At 38.3% G+C, this 16,452-nt stretch overlaps 1 protein-coding gene across 3 annotated transcripts in view; it reads right to left on the reverse strand.

Moving 5' to 3' along the window:
• Positions 1–262: 262 nt before the first annotated feature.
• LOC123079552 (protein MOR1) overlaps positions 263–16,452 on the reverse strand; it is an 18,502-nt gene continuing 2,312 nt past the window's right edge. The window contains exons 4-53 of one of the 3 annotated variants that reach the window (XM_044502336.1): positions 15,794–15,873; positions 15,538–15,715; positions 15,387–15,451; positions 14,090–14,172; positions 13,900–13,985; positions 13,686–13,799; positions 12,987–13,106; positions 11,480–11,582; positions 11,167–11,303; positions 11,003–11,068; positions 10,791–10,905; positions 10,632–10,672; positions 10,094–10,165; positions 9,896–9,997; positions 9,409–9,514; positions 9,034–9,146; positions 8,873–8,960; positions 8,649–8,749; positions 8,413–8,520; positions 8,230–8,335; positions 8,070–8,149; positions 7,844–7,993; positions 7,670–7,745; positions 7,448–7,572; positions 7,100–7,360; positions 6,918–6,992; positions 6,757–6,838; positions 6,545–6,666; positions 6,381–6,473; positions 6,225–6,302; positions 5,262–5,357; positions 5,073–5,174; positions 4,878–4,979; positions 4,558–4,740; positions 4,346–4,457; positions 3,981–4,057; positions 3,792–3,871; positions 3,440–3,505; positions 3,236–3,353; positions 2,941–3,060; positions 2,792–2,869; positions 2,546–2,704; positions 2,319–2,477; positions 2,147–2,244; positions 1,908–2,064; positions 1,702–1,818; positions 1,497–1,592; positions 1,234–1,305; positions 924–1,146; positions 263–842 (exon numbers count right to left, since the gene is read on the reverse strand). In XM_044502336.1, coding sequence (XP_044358271.1) covers positions 598–842; positions 924–1,146; positions 1,234–1,305; positions 1,497–1,592; positions 1,702–1,818; positions 1,908–2,064; positions 2,147–2,244; positions 2,319–2,477; positions 2,546–2,704; positions 2,792–2,869; positions 2,941–3,060; positions 3,236–3,353; positions 3,440–3,505; positions 3,792–3,871; positions 3,981–4,057; positions 4,346–4,457; positions 4,558–4,740; positions 4,878–4,979; positions 5,073–5,174; positions 5,262–5,357; positions 6,225–6,302; positions 6,381–6,473; positions 6,545–6,666; positions 6,757–6,838; positions 6,918–6,992; positions 7,100–7,360; positions 7,448–7,572; positions 7,670–7,745; positions 7,844–7,993; positions 8,070–8,149; positions 8,230–8,335; positions 8,413–8,520; positions 8,649–8,749; positions 8,873–8,960; positions 9,034–9,146; positions 9,409–9,514; positions 9,896–9,997; positions 10,094–10,165; positions 10,632–10,672; positions 10,791–10,905; positions 11,003–11,068; positions 11,167–11,303; positions 11,480–11,582; positions 12,987–13,106; positions 13,686–13,799; positions 13,900–13,985; positions 14,090–14,172; positions 15,387–15,451; positions 15,538–15,715; positions 15,794–15,873 — 5,586 coding nt within the window. In that variant the 3' untranslated portion in view covers positions 263–597. Of the gene's footprint in view, positions 843–923; positions 1,147–1,233; positions 1,306–1,496; positions 1,593–1,701; positions 1,819–1,907; positions 2,065–2,146; positions 2,245–2,318; positions 2,478–2,545; positions 2,705–2,791; positions 2,870–2,940; positions 3,061–3,235; positions 3,357–3,439; positions 3,506–3,791; positions 3,872–3,980; positions 4,058–4,345; positions 4,458–4,557; positions 4,741–4,877; positions 4,980–5,072; positions 5,175–5,261; positions 5,358–6,224; positions 6,303–6,380; positions 6,474–6,544; positions 6,667–6,756; positions 6,839–6,917; positions 6,993–7,099; positions 7,361–7,447; positions 7,573–7,669; positions 7,746–7,843; positions 7,994–8,069; positions 8,150–8,229; positions 8,336–8,412; positions 8,521–8,648; positions 8,750–8,872; positions 8,961–9,033; positions 9,147–9,408; positions 9,515–9,895; positions 9,998–10,093; positions 10,166–10,631; positions 10,673–10,790; positions 10,906–11,002; positions 11,069–11,166; positions 11,304–11,479; positions 11,583–12,986; positions 13,107–13,685; positions 13,800–13,899; positions 13,986–14,089; positions 14,173–15,386; positions 15,452–15,537; positions 15,716–15,793; positions 15,874–16,452 lie in introns of all 3 variants that reach the window. The other 2 variants (XM_044502337.1, XM_044502335.1) reach the window with 2 other exon arrangements.

Below are 16,452 nucleotides of genomic sequence, written 5' to 3' on the forward strand. Positions count from 1 at the left end.
CTAACCATCTATTAAGATTGTGCTCATTTGATGCATGGGCAGATGTTACTACAAAGGACTCAACAGAAAAAATAGCCACCAGTAGCGATAATTCAATTCCGTGCCCAGGCTCTTCTGCAGCTAGTGACAGTAAAAAAAAAAGCAGAAAAGATCAGAAAAAAGAACAATCTTTTTTGTCAACCAAGATGCTCAAATGCATGATGTCACTGGCAGTAAGTATTTACATCACGAAAATTTTAGAAGCCACACCAGCACTCAAGTGTACTCCTAACCGCATAGTACTGATCAATACAGTTAATTCATAACACTCAATTGTATTGCTATACAACACAGGAAAACTCAACCGGCACCAAAAAAATGTGTCAAAATACTAATTAGGCCCTCAACAGGCAAGCTACAAGCAAAACCTCTGACTAGCTTCTCTACAACTACACCAGAAACTCTTCAAGAATGGGTTGACCAGGAACGGGGGTTACAAAATGTCGGCCCCGCATCATGTAGTGCATCCGACATACCTATCTACAAATAGCATGACTATGCTGCAAATTTACAGTCAATTACAATGGTAGGTATTTCTCATAGTACTGTCAACTATATTTAGAGTGGTTCCATAGAGCCACTCTTTAACCTCTCCATTCGTGCTTGCAGCCCAGATAATGCTCTCTCGTCCATGGGTGGAATATTACTTTGTGTTTGTGGCTCACCATCCACTCGCGCCCCCCCATGGAGCGCATTGCCATTCATACTTGACAGTGGCCGAGTCTGAGCTACATCGAAATTGCCCCCCACAGCTGCGGCTTGGATGCTCTTCATCCTTTCCCTGAGAGCATCCAATGTCCCTGCTGGGATAGATACAGACAATTCCACGAATCAGATGACAGTCAGATATCCCAGAAGTAAAGAGGCAGGAGAGGGAAGTAGACCTGAGGATTGGAATCTATCTGTCTGTTGATCTGATTGTAACCTCAAATCAGAGTCTCCTTGGACTCTGAAGGCGTCGTCTTCATTACAATCCGTTTTGCTACTTATCGATTTTGTATGAACAGGAGAAGGTGCAAACTTTGGAGAGGGTATTGATGCTATTGGAGGTGGAGTTGATAATGGAAGACTAGAGGGTGTTCTGCCAGCTGCAGCATTCTTCTCCACCTGGATGCACCAAAAGAGTATAATTGTATCCATGTCAAGATTACAAAAAGAACTTGAACCCTCCTGTCTATGGTCCAGATTACAAACCTGAGCTAGCCCATCTCTGATGTACGTTCTAAATGCTTCACTTGCATTCTGAAGCTGAGCGAATATATCAACCTGAGAGAAACATGTTTTTGAATGGTATAAACTTCCATCGCAAATTAGCAAACTAAACTCATAGGTTACAGATTTACTTCTTCAAAGGAAAAATAAAGCTAATTCAACAGTAATCATTAAATCAGGAGCAAGGTTCGTATAGCTTTTAGAATCCCACTCTAACCATCCAAAGCCAAAGCTTGACAAAATACCTTTGGGTACAGCTGGGTTATCCGGTAGAGTTCATACAAACCAATCGTACATGTTTGTTTGTCACCGATTTTCTTGAATACTGCAGCGAGCTCTTGCTGATCACACCCAAAAATTGTTAAATAGTGAGTCAAATAATTCAATGAAGTAAAAAAAAAAATACCCACAAGCACGATATTGATAGAAGGAGAAAGGAATTGGAGTAACCTTCAATTGTGCATCCGTTGAATGAATTGATGGATTTGGAGTGTTTGATGCTGCATCACCCCAGTGAGTTTGACCCATAGGTCCAGATGGGGTTAACATCCTAGCTGCTGCAAGGGTCTAGGATGACCCAATAGTATTGTTTAGGAAAAAGGGGAGGCGCATAGAAGCTTTATGGAAAAATCGAAGGGTGCAGTTGCAAATTCTACCTGAAGATTAAGATCAATGTATGCCAGGATGATTGGCTGAGGCTCAGCGTCTATAGGAACCATTGAAAGGTGACCTTTTATTGCTGTGCCTCGTAGCTTTACAAGTTCATGCAGCACAGTTTTGACCATTCTTAATGGCTTGTCATCAGCTCCAGCCCTACAGCATATGCAATTGTTTAATGTACAAAAAGAAATCAAATGAACAGCTAAACAGTAAACTGCAAGGGATCAGCACAAACCTCCTCCGTATCTCTTCCATTCCAAGTTCTTGTAAATAAATATGAACACTTTGAAGAATGCGGTCAAGGTCAACCTCATATATTGTACTCTGAAGAACCTGAAAGATGACATATGCATTCAGAAGTGATATCTGTACAGATTCAGAATGGTCAAATAAAAATGACAACATACCTTTGTCAACTTAATTAAGCATTTGACAACTAAATCTGAAAACTTCTGATTCTTTACAGCAAGGGACTCTGACGGAGTAGGGGATGGCCATCTTGAAGGGTCCAAGGGCCTCAGCAAATTGATTAGTACAACGAATGAGGAAGTTCTCTCGGCGTTATCCTGCAGAAGGTTGGATCATGAACAAAGAGCAGCCAGCAAGCCAAAGCAGATTTAAGAAATATGCATACCAAGATTTTAAGCATTAAGACATTAAGAGCCTTAAGTAGTTGACTGCCATCATCCATAAGAGGAACCCGCTCATCTAAAAGCCATAGTAGTAGCTCTGTGATAAGGTTATCTAGTGTACCCTCCTTCACTGCGTGAGCGAGACGTTTGATCTGGAAAGTCTGCAATATTACAAAGAACTCATAAACAACATTTTAACAAATACATGTAAAAACAAAATAATGTTGAACATAAACATATTAACAGACCTGCATGAGAGTATTTAAAACGTATTTGCAAGACCTTGAAGATGCCCCAGATAGGCTGAAATTAAATGTTTTTGGAACCTGAAAGATTTGCCAGCATTGGAGTTAGCAGGGTAAGGAAAGCTTAAGCATAAAAAGCAATGTAGGCTTACCATAACAGACAAGCATGAAACTAATCTGTCTGCTTCCTTAATGAGATCATCAAGCGCAGAGCTTTCAGGATCAACCGCCTGAGTTAGCTCGTGGCATATGACTTTCATTCCTTCAACAGACTGCATGAACAAAAACATGCAAGAACAATGCGTGTGCTTCAACAATGGATGTAAAAATATGACAACAAGTAGGCGTTGAAGTTATAGATATCACAATACAGCATAGAATAAGGAGTGAAAACAGAGCGTATGAACAAGAGACGGCAGAACATGAGAAACTGAGCAACAGCACTACCTGTTCAGGCAAACCTAATGCAACAATATCAAGAGCTTCACGCCAGTCTGCGGGACCAGTCACTGCTGCTGCCATCTGCCTAGGTACCGTATGGGCATCGGCATACCCGAAGTTTTCCCTACTTATGGACAAGAATACACAAATAAAGTTGTGTTATGAAATACAGAAGGAACTGCGAACCGATTAATAAGATAAATGAAGCACCTTGACATCATTGATCCTGCCATTGAACGAGAAACCAATTCCCCACTCTGTTCTGCTACATCAGATCTACAGCCAAAATGAAAGAATATGAATAAATAAGAACAAGAAGACATCAGACATCACAAGTAAAGCAAAAGCAAACTGTTACTTCCTCCGTCCGAAAGCGCTTGTCCCAATCTTGTCCCTCAAATGGATGTATCTAGCACTAATTTGATGCTAGATACATTCATTTAAGGGACAAGCTTTTCCGGACGGAGGGAGTATGTTTTGGTTCAAAATTTGCCATCTTGCATTTTTCAGCCCTGGGTTGGTGGGGGGTAAGGAATGCATGATTCCAACACAAGGAACTAACCCGTTTTCTCTGACTGAACGCCTCAATGCTGCTCGGGCATCACCAGGCCTTCCTTCTCTCCTCTTATCCATTTCTCGAGCCTGATAATATCATTAACAAGGTGATTTTAGATCCCTCGACATTACCAGGTAGCTAAATAATTTTAAACTTCAAGTAGAATAAATTTCTTGTGAATTGATAGATGATTACCTTCCACTTAAACCTATCATCGAGCATACTTCGTTGGGCATCTGAAAGTTTTCCAACATATCGCCATACATCATCCCCTGCTTGACCAAAGAGAGTAGAGTAAGAACCAAATGATAATCATTTACACAACATGTAGCTAAGACATAATGGTTGCTCATGCATCTAATGTGAAAAATGCAGTGATCTGTCACTTGTTCAAATATGCAAGTGTGCGTGTTTGAAAAATCAAAATACACAGGAGTAATGGTTCAGGATATAGGGCTAAAGGGTTGAATATTTCAAACAATTGATCAGGCAATACCAAGAAATCAGTTCTAACATAGCATGAAGAACCATCTTCTGAAAAAACTAGCAAAAGAATGTACCAAGGTTCTTGTAAGCAGTGGCAAGCGTATTAAGAGCGGCTTTTCTGATTTCTCCATCCCGCTCTGCTGTTAATGCCGCGACAGATGGCAAATTTTTCAACAAGCCACCAACCTGCATGAACAGAAATAAGCAGGACCCATGAGTAAGAAAGAAAATCTACCAGCTACTAAAGACAACCTCGGGTGATTGGGCTGGGTGGGGGGATCCAGACCTCGGTCCCGTTATGATCCATGAAGTATCCAATAATGTCAACACACTCTATCCTAGTTCGGTTGTTCTTGGAGCGCAGCCCCTCCAATATATAGGGAAGCAGCTTTGGAAGAGAATAGATGTTGATCATTTGCTTTATCAGCTCCCCCATTTTCTCTCTGACTTTTTCAATGTTGTGACCAGACTGCAATACAACAGTGGTTTACAATTAAAAACTCTTGCCACATATTACCATATACCATATAATAAGAATAAAAGGAGCAAGTTCGAAAGCAAAAAATAATGGAAAATATTCCCAGAATGTATTTAAGATGATATTACCTTCTCTATAAGGCAAGGCAGGAAGATTGCAGCTTCTGCTTCCGTTAACATGTAAGATTGATCTTTCAGACCATCAAATAGCTCAGGAAGAAAGTCAAGAACCTACAAGACAAAGAAACAGAGTACACAGAGACCAATTGAGCTGGAGTGCTTCAACAAAAGAAATAAGACTCGTCAACTTTTGAACTAGCACACCTTCAACAAACATGTCGTGTTGGATTCACAGAAGCGCAGGACAAACCATCTTAGTAGTATATCGAGAAGCTCAACCACTTCTTTGCCACTTGAAGGAAGTGCCTGCACGATTGGATAGTGTCACAATCATACGAGCTAGGTTGCACAGTTTACTGCACACGAATAAGTTCTAATATTGCCAATTCCAACCTTTTGTAGTAACTCAATACCATCTATTTGCCTCTTAAAGTCTGAGTTCCATAACCGCAAGCTAACATCCTCTCGGAAATGCTTAAATAAATCAACCTGCAAATAAATTTTTCACAGAATCAGATAGCTTGTTCGGTAAACGGCCAACTAGCTACACACTGTCCACATGTGTAAACTAAATAAATTGTAGGACATAATAAGATCAATATGTCCAATGAACCAAACATGAAACATATTGAAACACTAGATTCTTCTTCAATGCATCGCAGGAGGATGCTGACATTTTTGAAATGTGGTTGTATATGCGCACGTTACTCCATGTGTGCACAAAATAAAAGTGAACACATTTCATGATTGAATTTAAAACAAGATTCTAACATATTGAGATGTGATAAGGTGTTTGCTAGTCAACACGGCAGCATGGATACCAGCTTTGGACACCAGGACGTCTGCTACTGCTAAAGCACAAAGTTCTGTTGCCTACTAACCTGCTATACCAATTGACCAGCTCTGACTTCTGACATGAAAACACATGTGCATATAACCTGCTACTGCGTGCATAAATTAAGTCCTATGAAACTGTTGGATATATCATATGTGCATATAACCTGCTACTGCTTGCATAAATTAAGTCCTATGAAACTGTTGGATATATCAATTTGTGCTTGAAAACAAACCAGCATCAAGGAGAAGTAACAAAAAGGGTTTTCCTTGACATGTGACAGTTTGTTCTTAATAGCTTCTACTTTTTTTTACCGGCGGTTTCTGCCTTCTACTCGGCATTACACTAATTGTGTGCCCGCTAGGTATACTGTTCTGCTTATTGATAAATGGCAAGTACAAGCTATAACTAACAAATAACAGCACACTTTATGGCCTGATGAGACAACAACCGAGTATAAGAAATATATCTGAGGAAGCAATGCAGTATGCTTAAACCAGTTATTTTTTCACAACACGGACCTTCAGTTCGTCTATTTGCTCACGACGTGGTTCTTCAAACTTGAATTTACGTACCAAAACCCGTCGCTCGCGATCTTCCTGCACAATTAAATACAGATACAAATATAAGAATTCAATGTACAGCTTTGCTAGTTGCAGAACTTGATGCTGTCCTACCTTGTTTGAGTCCTTAATGTTAAATAATGCCTGAGACTGTAACGAGTCTTGAGAAGAGATCATAGTAACAGAGGCCCTTGCTGGAACTCCTCTCTGATAATAAAAATAATAACAGTTAGAAAATGAAGTCGTTTTCTACAATGACAGACAGCAAAGCTACCCACTTGAGATGCAGCTTTGCCAACATTTGAGGAGCGATCATTTAGGCCAGGTTTGATATTCTTCAAACCACCTTTTGATGGCAAACTCATACTTGTTGTCACCGTCTTTACAGAATCAGATATTCCTGTTTAAATGGTGCGGTAATACCAAATCAGTACAGAACAACCTGCATTGAGGGGGAAATCTAAAATGTGAATAATATTCTGCAAGACACCTTCATGCACACTGGACAGTTTCAACCTCTCTGCTACAATGGCCATAGTAGGGGATGGCAGATCTCTCAAGTTCTTTGCAACCTACATCATGTAGCGTATTCAGCCATTGGAAAAAGTTGCAGAAAAAACGGGCAAATGAATTAAAAGGACAAAATCATACCGCTGCTTGGCCACAAATCTTGAGAACTTCATTCATAAAAGTCTCAGCGGCTTTACGGACTTCAGATGATTTATCCTTTTCAACAAATGGATATAGATATCATTAGAATTCCCATGAACTATATACCAACAAAGTTTAAATTAATTAATAGCAACAAAATAATTCAATAGTTTGACTAATACCATCAAAGAAGATGCAGACGGCTTCAGTAAAGGCAAAGCCTCAGCTGGATCACTCATTTTCGAGACATGCTTAGACAACCAATCGAAGAGATCTTTTCGCCCTTCTGAACCACTTTTCTGATCACCCAAAGCTACTGCAATATATGGAACCATCTTATCAAGTTGAGTAGCAGCAACCCAGGAATCGAGAGCAGTCAAAGTGCACTCTCGCATGTGCTTCTTATTGTCACCAATACACTTCAGCACATCTGCCAAGATACCCTACATCATAACACAAAATTGCAGTTATTATAGGTGCGAAAGGACACCACTAAGAAAAAGTACACACAAAGTAGAGCTGGTTATAACCTTGCTTGATTTTTCAACAGAAGGGCCCATAGCAGATGCAAGAACACCAATCGATGACAAGGTCGCCATAACTAAGTTTTTGTTACTGTCATTAAGACGGCCTCTTAGCGCCGTGAACAGGTCCACTGCAGTTTCAAGATAACAAAAGTAATGCTGTGACTTAGATGATATAACCCAGCATAACATATTTAAGAGTTATTCAAGATTGACAAAAAAATGAACCTGTTCCTGTTGGCTGAATGCGCTTATGGGCCTCCTCCACAATTTTGTTGACTGCTTCTATGGACTCCAGCCTTAACTGTCGTTTCACATTAGCACAATATCAACATCAATACCAAATGCATGCAAACTTACAGAATTAGCACAAGAGGTTAAAGAGAAACCAATTATCTGTACCTTCCAGTCTGGGCTCCCCAAATTTTTCAGTAAAGCAGGCGTTATCTTAGAACTTATGTCTTCTCTCGGCAGGCCATCTGATGAGGCAGCAGACGTAGACGATGCAGTGTCCAAAGCTCTAACTGTTCTTTTCGGAGGAGCAGCAGCACCCTGTTAATTCAGAACAATTGTTGCAGTTAAACTTCAAAAGGAAAAAAAATCCCAAATAATGACCAAGACAGCATACCTCAAATGGATTCTTTTCATATTCAGCATCGAGAGCACTGAGAAGTGCCGGTTTGACATCACTTAAGAAACCCTTTATATCTACAGGAAAAGCTTATTTCAACAACGACAACAGAGTGCACCCATCAAGCCATAAATAAACTAAGAAACAAGTACACAACCTGGCCCTACAAACTTATGCAGCATCCCGATCAGTTTGATAGTAGAATTTCTGGTTGCAGCAGCGCTAGATTGCAGACCCGTGTCTTTACAAAAATCAATTATGTCCTGGAACCACAAAGAAGACTAAGAACAAGAGGGCAGTGTCTTTATATGCCAAACGATAAAACCATAGCAAACCACACCTTTAGTTTTAAATTCGAAGTCCCAAAGTCTTCAACGGCAGATACCATCCAAAGAATGCCCTCACTAAGAACCTTCGGATTCTTGTGCTCTTTCATTATTTTGTATAACTACAAAAATGATGGGCACAATTATGGTGGTTGCAGTCATTAAGATTTTAGAAATTGGACTTAGGCAGAAAGTGTGAATGCGCATATAATGACTACAACAATGGCCTAATTGCAATGTTATCTCATACCCTCTCAAACACAAACCCTGGCCCTACTGCCTCGCAAAAAGCGGTAAGACATTTCATTGCAGGCGCTCGGGTTTTTATATCAGCAACCCTTTCACTTATGCCTGAAAGAAAATGATTTTATAAATCAGTAATTCTGCAATAATAAGCATTCTAAAAGACATAAACGGTAATTGGATGTGAAAAGTTATCAAATATTGTCAAACTGAAGTAAGAGGAGCTCGTACCAAGAAGGCATAGAACGACACATCGCTTTGGGAACTTCTTCACAGTTGAGGCAATGTAGGTGATGACCTCTATAACTTGTTGTTGAACCTGTTTCATACAAAATATGCATTACTTCAATAAGGAAATATTTCTTACTAAACCAAAAATGATCAGTAAATACCTGCACATTTTTTTCATTCCATCCAGGCACAGCACATAATAAACGGACCAAGAGTTCAGCAGATTTGTCAAGTTCTGTGAGATTTTCGACATCCTGCTTTAGCATGCCAATGGCTGCCAAATAGTAAAATATTAGGGTTTAATGTAGGTCATGGAAGCATCAAGGTTTAGTAGAATTACGTTCCATTTTCCATACATGGCATAGAATATTAAAAACAGCACAGAAATAGCAAAATATGAAACAATGATACGACATGATTTTCCTTCGTTAAGTGTAGCATTAACATGTTAGATGTAAAAAGACGCAAATCAAAGCTTAGTCTGCCAATCAAAATAAGATAAAGAACAAAACACGAAGCACATGATCTGTTGGAACCTTCAAGACGCTCTTTCCAAACAGTGCTCTTTAACTGTGAAATTGTCTCTGTTTTCACAACAGAATTTAATCTCTCCTCTATTTCTTCCAAACTCATCTCTGAAGGCTGCAATAAATCAAGCAAGCATGTGAGTTCAAACCTGACTTTCTTGGTGAACTATTACTTTGTAAACACAATCAGTCACTCAAAAACAGTTGGGTATAATGGAAACACCTTTAGTTAAATATCTATGGTTTCAGTACTCTTATGATAGATTCAAAGACTTAAAATACTGGACTAGGAGAAATATACATCAAGTAGTTTCAAGATTAAAAAAAATACAAAACTCCCACAGAAAATTGTGACTATCGACAAAATAAACAAGGATGTGCTCCAGACTAGCAACCAAGACAAGTTACAGAGTTAACGTTTTACTATGAAAATCACAAATTATTTTGATTGTAAAACGGAACAATGTACTTATGATAAGCAAGTCGAGTAAGCCACCTCAACATCTTCAATCTCAGGAGCAGCAGAAGCCTTTGACTGTGGTCCGCCATCTGTCTTTTTTGCAGTTGATTTTGCTGGTCCAGATTTCTTAGCCGGGGCCTTACAAAAATAGAAACATGGTGGCCAAATTTAAAGAGCAGAAACTCAAACATAGTATGGTTATGCGCATCCAATAGCAAGGAAAACAATGCTAACCGCTGCATGGATAGGCTTCTTTCCACTAAGCATGCTTGCAGCAGATCTCCTCATTGTTGAGCTATCTGTAACCTACACAACCATGAAATAATCAGGGTTTGGTTTGTCAACTGATATCACGCTCCACTGCTAGCTATAAAGTATTTTAAGCAGTGGTCCTGCAAAGATTTTATTACGATAAATACAGTCCTTCAACTTCCTCCAGTACTGCTTAATGTAACGCTGGTGGCTTCTATTTCCAATTTTTTATATATGCCCGAGAGCATCTTTAGTCGAGCCATACCAGAAAAATCTAGAGCAATCGTCAAAAATTATTCTAACAGTGTTCTAGAAGAGACCAGCCTAGCACACCCAGCTGATCATCCTGCCTAGTGCCTAGCACATAGCTGAAGGCAGGTGGCAAACACGATTCCAAAGAGCAGGCCATGCAACCCAGCACAATTGCAGAGAAGCAGGTTGGGTCTTGGAAGAGAAGCCACAGATTACAGATTGTATGTGCCGTTGTGTTAATAGCGAGGTCAAAACATAGAAAAGGTACCTCCCGAGCAGATGTGGCAGCTCCTGAACTTGAAGTAGGTACTGAAATGGCATAGTTGCTGTTTGTTAGGTTCGCAACAGTGTTGGTGTAGAAATGAATACATAACATAGATGTATTGTTCCCATCTGGAAAAATGGGAACAGGAACAGCAGCTCAAACCTGTCCCTGAACTTAAAACAGTATCAGTGGCAGAGCCAATCATATCTGAAAGTTTCTTTTTCCTCACGTCATCTAACTTCTCCAGGGACCGTTCCAAGGGTTTCATTCCAACCATCTATACAGATAGTAAAGTACCCAAAAAAAGCATAGAACGTAAGTAACATCAAAAGATAACAGATGCCACGAGAAAGACACACTCAAAAGACACAAACCTTAGCTATGGCAGTCAAAACAGAGAACGAAGAATCTCGAACATCTGGGGTGCTATCATTCAAGCACTAAGAATAGGAAATTAAGTTAGTGCAGATACGTGAAGGCAAATGCAAATATACTAGAAGAAGAAATCACAACCGGTAAACCAAAATTGGTTATTCACCTCCATGCAGATAGGAACATACTCCTTGTGCAACTTTAGGACAGTTGCCTTATTGCTCGTTTCAATGCAAAATGCAACCCAGTTCAACGTTAAGGATCGAACAAGAGGGACCTTGTTTTTTACAGCGACCCGAACATCTGCAGCAACACAACAAACAAATTATGTACTCATGTTTTGAGCCAAATACAAAGTTTGTGTTAGGATTAACACATTCGCCTTTTTATGTATAAACAAAACTACTTTATAACACTTCCGATATTTATTTATTTTTAAGATAATACAGGGTTTTTCTCTAGCCAAAACAAATACTAACCTTCAATCACATCAAGAAGAGCAATACAACCAGACTTATGCATTGCTTCGAGTGTTTGAGTCAGTGCTTCCGACATAGTTGGCTTTTTCTCTTTCAGTTTTTCCTGTTTAACATAAACAAGGGCAAATGAAGTGAAACATGTCACTTTACTTGATCGATATTTCAAGTTAGTGCAGCATAAGAACTTCATTGGCCAGTAAGATGAACAAATATACCTGTTGCCCTAAGCCCCTATAAGGGTTAATTTAAACAACACGATTATGTCAAATCAAAAGAGGATAGTCTGTAATACTAACTGTTTATTACACAGCTAAATCGCCAAATACTTCTTGGTAGTCTGAATATTACATAAATTGTAATATCACGATGTCAACCTAAAAACGAATTTGTCTCAGAGAGAGAGAGAGAGAGAGAGAGAGAGAGAGAGAGAGTATGTATGTGTGTGCGCTATTATTATTGTATATTGTATATTGCAACCGGTTCGGATGGCAGTCGCATAACAGGATAGGAGTCTAGGGAGCTTATCCTTCTTTTTGCCATTCCAGTTGTGATTGTCGGCATGAACTTTGATTTTTTATTCTCGCTCCACTTGCGAGCTGTAATACTTTGATGACTTTGTACTATTTTGCTAACTTTTAATAAGATGGCTGCATGCATCATTATGATGCAGAGGCTGGGGGTACGCCTCCATTTCCAAAAAAAAAAAAATCAAAACAACCTCTATACCAATGGTTATCACGGTGTCTTCGTCCTAGACACCTGGGCGACAATCAGAAGGGAGTATTTAACATCTAGACTAGAGTGGTTATAGAAGATCCCAGTCAATCTTATTCACATAGAATCTTGTATTTCCCTCTATCACAGAAAATCACATGTCACACTTGGAAAGAAAGGTGGACCAAGCAGAACAGCAGCAAACTGTCCAACAATCCCACCTTCCTGCAAAAGAAATAGTAAAGTCCAAACTGAAGGAAAAGATATCTTTTGTCTTCTCCGACTCAGCTCACAGTTCTCTCCCTTGATGTGCTTCTTTTCCAAGTCAAATCGACCCTCTTCTGAGGGGTCCTTTTCACAAACGTCCTTCTTTCCCTAGTACCTTCCACAAGGCTAATGAATCCCACTTTGGGAGTTTTTTTCGCTTAAGTCAGATGCTCAGAGCCTAGTCACTCTGGAGCTTGCAGGCAGATCTCAAATGACCACAAGCGAGCCAACAAGCACTAATGTGCAACAAAGAACTAAATTCTTCTACTGGATCATGCAGTAGCATGCAAATTTGGCTGTACTGATCAGTCATATGGCTAAAATAAAGAGCAAGTACATTTACAAAAACACAGAAAAACACTCAATAGAGTGAAAGCAAGTCAGTCTCAGAGATCTTAAGATATCATAAGCAATAAAAATGAATTTGCTAGAGATTTATGGCTATTAAGGAAAAGGATAATTTGACAGACAAGTGAAACAGGAAGGGCGATTTATGGTTACTAAGGAAACGGGTAATTTGACTTACAAGTAAAACAGGAAGCAGATTCCGTGAATTTCCTGAAAAATGAGTTCTTAAACCTTTAGCTAAATTCCCTATTGCTTGGGTAGCTTCCACTGCAACAGCCAAATTAACATCTGTAACAAGCTGCAATAGGACAAAGACAACGGGAAGGAAGTGAATCACAAATTACAAACCTGAACACTTCTCAGATAGTTAACACTTGCTAAATAGCAACAATAGATTGGCAAGATAAGATAAGTAAGAGAAAACAATTCAAAGGCTACTTTTATCACAAATACTACCAGCCTACCACAATAAACCAAGAGCGTTCAACAACATAACATGACCTCCCAAAGAATATGGTGTGCAGGTAGTTCCTCATTAAGTATTGCTACACTATACCCCAAGAAACTTCCAAAACAACATAATATGAGTTAATTTTGAGCAATGAGAATCCACGCAAAAGATTTCTGAGAAAACATTATGCAGGTTGTATCAAAGTTAACATTCTCCTGCGAATTACTCCAAGTACAAACTACAAAATTAATATATGTCAGGAAAAACAATGAAAGGGTGTTTCTCTTGTAAAATATAAGGAAACAAAAGAACATAAGATGAGTCAGGAAACTGCTTAAAATAAAATCTGATATTTTGCCATGCTAACCAAGAAATGGACACAAATCTTAATGCATGAAATATCGTAAAATTCAATCCAATATTAACCTTTTTAAGTGTTCGGGAAACTTCATTAAAATCACCAGGAGCGATTTTTTTGGTTGAAGCAAGCTTAGTAAGCTCTGCAACAGCATCCCTTCTTTCCGACCATTTTGTTGCTTTCTGGAATTGCAGATAACACAATGACATCACAAGTTTATAGAACAATAACAAAAGATTAGTACGACTCTGGCAGTATGTCTATGCAAGAAAGATCACATACCACACCATCCCAAAATCCAGACTTTTCAAGTGGGGTTAAAATATCCACAGGATCAACAAGATCATATTCATCAATCTCCATAGGGGCTAGAAATACAATTGTATCAGTATCTTGTCTCAAATTGAACACAGGAAACTTGTCAACAACAGAAATAAAATTAACAATAAAAATGCTCCTGAAAACAACAAACCATCTGGCACTGCAACTTCAGAAGTACTGGCGCCTGTTGTCTCTGGCACAGCTTCCTCCTCAAGCTCCTTTTCTTGTTCAGATCTGGTAAACAATATTTAAATTATATCCACTTTTAATATATGATGTGTCAAGTTGAAAAAATATGAACATATTGTATTCACCAATCGTGAGCATGGTTAAACAAAAAATATTTGGCAGGTGAATCAATACATTTTTTAGGGCAGAGCTTCTTGTGACCAAGAAACTAACACCACTAGAAAAACTTAGAAGAATGTTTTATAACATGGAGATGTACCCTATCATTTTTCCTTGTTAACCATTCCTTGTAAATATGATTTTGGTTCATCCACACTTAAAACCTTATTACTCCCTCCGTTCGGATTTATTAGGCCTCCTCTTATTTTGGGTCAAGATTTGACCTAGACTTAACTAATAAAAGGCAAAATATATGTCATAAAAATTATACCGTGGGAAACCTCTTCCAAATACAAATCCACTAATATAGTTTTTGTAACATATACTTTATATTTTGTTAGTCATATATGTGGTCAAAGTTTGAACCAAAATACGAGGGGGGCAATAAACCCTCCGGGAGTACCGAATAAGAGAAAAAACTAAAATAACAAAACAAAACCAATAGCCCATATATTGTGATAAACAAAACAGTAATCAAAGTTGTATCTTATGCTTGGGAATGGAGTAGCTTTTTTAGATACCATGATCATAACTATACAACATGTACAAATGATAGCATCACACCGTTCATAAAACAAATACTGAAAACTTGTGTTTTAGCTTACATCGAATCAATGGATTTTACTTTTCAATTCTACACCTAATAAAGTAGTCTCAGGTATGAACGTCACTAATTTAACTTCTTTTTATTGTATTCCAAATATTGAATTGCTTGCTCTTGAAATTCATCATACAAGGATATTTTTTGCAAGCCAAATATACATTCATCTAGTTTGGTCAAGACTGTATAAAAAATCTCATAAAAAATTATTATGATGTGCTTACATACTTTGTCCTTATGCAGAAGTAAACGATGAAATAGGTTATAAACAAATGACTAACAGTACAACCATCCAATGCAAAATAAACAAACTCAAACATAAAACAACTACACAAAACATATTATGAATGTGTTCTGGCATTTTATCATAGTTCATGTAGAATTATAATATAGCAGCTTGAACCTAGAATTTAGATACCTGTTTTACAAAGTTAAATCCGAAATTTTCATGTAAAGAAATGCTACAAATATTAGAGAGATGTTCTTTAAAGAAGTTGACCTTATCTTGCGAGTTGGCTTAGCAATTCCTGAGACATTTGCTAGCTCTGCTTCCAACTCTTTTTTCTACAAACAGAAAAAATGTGATTACAAAGTTGGCTCATAAAACATATTATCAATGAAATCCATTGAACTGGTACAAATAATCCCACCATTGTATCCCTCATCTTCTCAAATAAGATTGACTTTACAGGCTCTTTGCCAATCCATCGACAAAGCTCAAGCGTCAAGCCTTTAGAAGAAGCTCGAACATTCTGGTCTGGATGATCAAATAGCTCAGGAAGCATCTTCAGAATTTTTTTAGGTGGTACAACCTTAGCTCCAAATTCACTGGCAGAAACAGGAAGATGTGAAGAGAGTTTGATAAATACTTATGGTTACAAGCCAACTTACCAGCTAAGAACTTACCTGAGTGCTTGAAACATGACATCAATAGCAGGAACAACAGCTTTAGCCACTTTATTCTTTACAGCCTTCTCCATAGATTCCTGGTACCATAAGAAAATTGAGTCAGTTTGAGCAAGTTAGCATGCCATCGATCATAATTACAAGAAGGGACATATTGTGGAGATCGGAAACATTTTAAACAGGTTGAGTAACCAACAAAAGAAAAAGGTTGTGTTAGATAAAGGCTGGTCATCAATGCCTTGTGGCAAGATATGTCATATCACCAGAATAACAAAATACTTGTGCATTTGCAAATAAATGATGATTCAGATGCCAGCTGAGGCATTTACGTATAGGTCATCGTGGAATCCATGTGGCCAAGGCTCTGAAACTTTGACCATTGTTTTATGTGGTATGTAAGCTTACATCATAATAATGCCATTGCATTTGTCTTCAGATACTTTTATGATATAGAAGTTCAATATTTGTTGGTATGTAAGCTTACATCGTAATAATAATATTGCATTTGTCTTCAGATACTTTTATGATATTTTTACTAGAATGTTAAGATTAAACATCATAGCCTGTGCACTGAAAACTGATAAGACTTATATTTGTAACTGGAGTTAACTATAAACACCATTATTAACAACTAACTCTGCAAATGCATATATCCCCTT

Source organism: Triticum aestivum, chromosome 3D (assembly GCF_018294505.1).
Source record: "Triticum aestivum cultivar Chinese Spring chromosome 3D, IWGSC CS RefSeq v2.1, whole genome shotgun sequence".
Lineage (NCBI taxonomy): Eukaryota > Viridiplantae > Streptophyta > Magnoliopsida > Poales > Poaceae > Triticum > Triticum aestivum.